We start from the raw sequence: 2,500 nt of genomic DNA, 5'->3' as shown, positions 1-2,500 counted from the left end.
ATTTGTATTTCTATTCTTTATAATGGCAAAGACTTTAATTGTACTGTAATAACAAATGTCTCTGAATGTGTAACCGTGTACTGTCATGCACCAAAGCGAAAATTTAAATAAAAAAACTTGAATTAAAAAAAAATATATATATATATATATAAATAAAGAAATGTTAGAACATTACAGACAGTTCTTACTCTAAGTTATAAGAACAGAATGTTTTAGCATCGGGGAGTTTCTGAGTCTTGATTTATTTGACAATTCTAATAGAAATATATTAAGAATAAGATACACGTTCCTTTTTACAGTTTTTTTTATGTGTATCATAAGGGAAAATCTACAGATGGAGAAGGCCTATTTAAAAAAAGATAAGATACAAGAAAATAAAAAAAGCTAAATACTATGTGTCTGTCTGTGTCTGTCTGTCTGTCTGTCTGTCTGTCTGTGTGTTTGTCTGTGTGTCTGTCTGTCTGTGTGTGTGTGTGTGTGTGTGTGTGTGTGTGTGTGTGTGTGTGTGTGTGTGTGTGTGTGTGTGTGTCTCTGTCTGTCTGTCTGTGTGTTTGTCTGTGTGTCTGTCTGTCTGTCTGTCTGTGTGTCTGTCTGTCTGTGTGTGTCTGTCTGTCTGTCTGTCTGTCTGTCTGTCTGTCTGTCTGTCTGTCTGTCTGTCTGTGTGTCTGTCTGTCTGTGTGTCTGTCTGTCTGTCTGTCTGTCTGTCTGTCTGTCTGTCTGTCTGTGTGTCTGTCTGTGTGTCTGTCTGTCTGTGTGTCTGTCTGTGTGTCTGTCTGTCTGTCTGTCTGTCTGTCTGTCTGTCTGTCTTTCAGTCATGATGTAGCAGCTCCCATGTCTCCTCACGCTCAGGAAGTCTCCGGTTACATCGACTTTAACGTTTCCATGCCGACGCAAAACCTCTGGAAGGTGGTGAGTAAACAATGACACTTTTTCACATCTGGATAAAAACGTTAAGTTTTAAGTCGAGTGTGTGTGTCCTTGAAAGTGACTTAACCCATTGATGACTATGGCAATCTAGGATGCATGTCCTTAATGCATGAGGGTTTTCTGAAAAAATAGTACGAATTGTCAAGTCTACCAAAACCTTAATATCTAAGCCTGTGTAGCACATAGAAACATGAAATAAAATACATTTAAAAGGTAAGGTTCACAGGTTTTATTTAAACATGCTCCCTTAGCGCTTACAAACCAACAAATATTTCAAAAAATCGTCAAAATTAGATGAATTAGAAAATTATTAAATATTGTTAATAAATAGATGCAATGTGTTGTGTGATTTTCGTCAGTAGTCTATAGTAGACCTTGATTCTGCGCACCAAACGCCACTAACTGTTCTGTCACCGACATAGCTGGCGTATTTTTTTATTTTTTATTTTTTTGATTGACATGATTTTCGGCAAACCACACAACTTTTGGGTGGTCACGTGGTCTTAAAAAAATCAACAAAACCCACCTCATGTGTGACAGTGCATTCTATGCTGGGAATGCCATGAAAATTAGATAAAGTAATAATGCTGCGCGACGCAGCATCAGGCAGGAGAGCCAATGTGGCATCGCGCAGCAGCCGTCATCAATGGGTTAAGTCAAACCCAGACGCACACACGCACACACACACACACACACACACACACACACACACACACACACACACACACACACACACACACTCAGTTATGATTTGATTTGTACATTTTACATTTATTTAGTTTTGTATTTAGGTCTCTGCTTTCCTTGTGTTCCTCTTATACACTTTATTCTTATTATTACTATTGTTATCATTATTATTACTACTGCTATTGTTGTTGTTTCTTTTTTATTTTTATTATTTAAGTCTTACACTTCTTATTGCCCTGCTGGAGGAGCCCAGGACTAAAGGATCTCATTGCCAGAGACTGCTCTGTGATTGTTAATGTGACAATAAAAGCATCTTGAATCTTGAATCTTGAATGTCATAAGATCACAGATTGTAAAACCATTTTAAAGGTGCAGTGTGTAGTATTTATTGCCCTAAGAGCCCTAATATCGTACCATGTCTCACTGTTATAAGGTGTTGCAGCTGTTACTGATGCCTGGTTGAGTGAGACTTGTGTAGTTTTGGGAAATGTGTCTTTTCAGGGCGATGAACTTACTGAATTCCAAAAAATAAACTTGAAAGATTCCTCGCTAGCTTAGTTTGTTAGCCTGGAGCTCCCTCCCTCTGTCTCTCTCTCTCTCACTCTCTCTCCCTCTCTCTCTCTCTCTCTCCCTCTCTCTCACACACCCTGTGTCTCTCTCTCTCCCTCCCTCTCTCTCTCTCCTTCCCTCTCCCTCTCTCTCTCCCTCTCTCTCTCTCTCTCCCTCTCTCTCACACACACCCTGTGTCTCTCTCTCTCCCTCCCTCTCTGTCTCCTTCCCTCCCTCTCCCTCCCTCTCCCTCTCTCCTTCTCTCTCTCTCTCTCCCTCCCTCTCTCCCTCCCTCTCCCTCTCTCTCTCTCTCTCTCAGACCAAAGATTCGCCTCGC

The 2,500-nt window shown here is 40.3% G+C and overlaps 1 protein-coding gene across 1 annotated transcript in view; it reads left to right on the top strand.

The window, feature by feature from the left end:
• pomt1 (protein-O-mannosyltransferase 1) overlaps window positions 1–2,500 on the top strand; it is a 22,052-nt gene that overhangs the window by 9,156 nt on the left and 10,396 nt on the right. Inside the window, exon 12 of the mRNA XM_080036755.1 lies at window positions 813–909. Coding sequence (XP_079892881.1) covers window positions 813–909 — 97 coding nt within the window. The remainder of the gene's footprint in view (window positions 1–812; window positions 910–2,500) is intronic.

This window comes from Ammodytes marinus, assembly GCF_949987685.1.
Source record: "Ammodytes marinus genome assembly, chromosome: 2".
Lineage (NCBI taxonomy): Eukaryota > Metazoa > Chordata > Actinopteri > Uranoscopiformes > Ammodytidae > Ammodytes > Ammodytes marinus.
The sequence above is the reverse complement of the archived record's forward strand: the minus strand, read 5'-3'. Positions and strand labels throughout refer to the sequence as shown.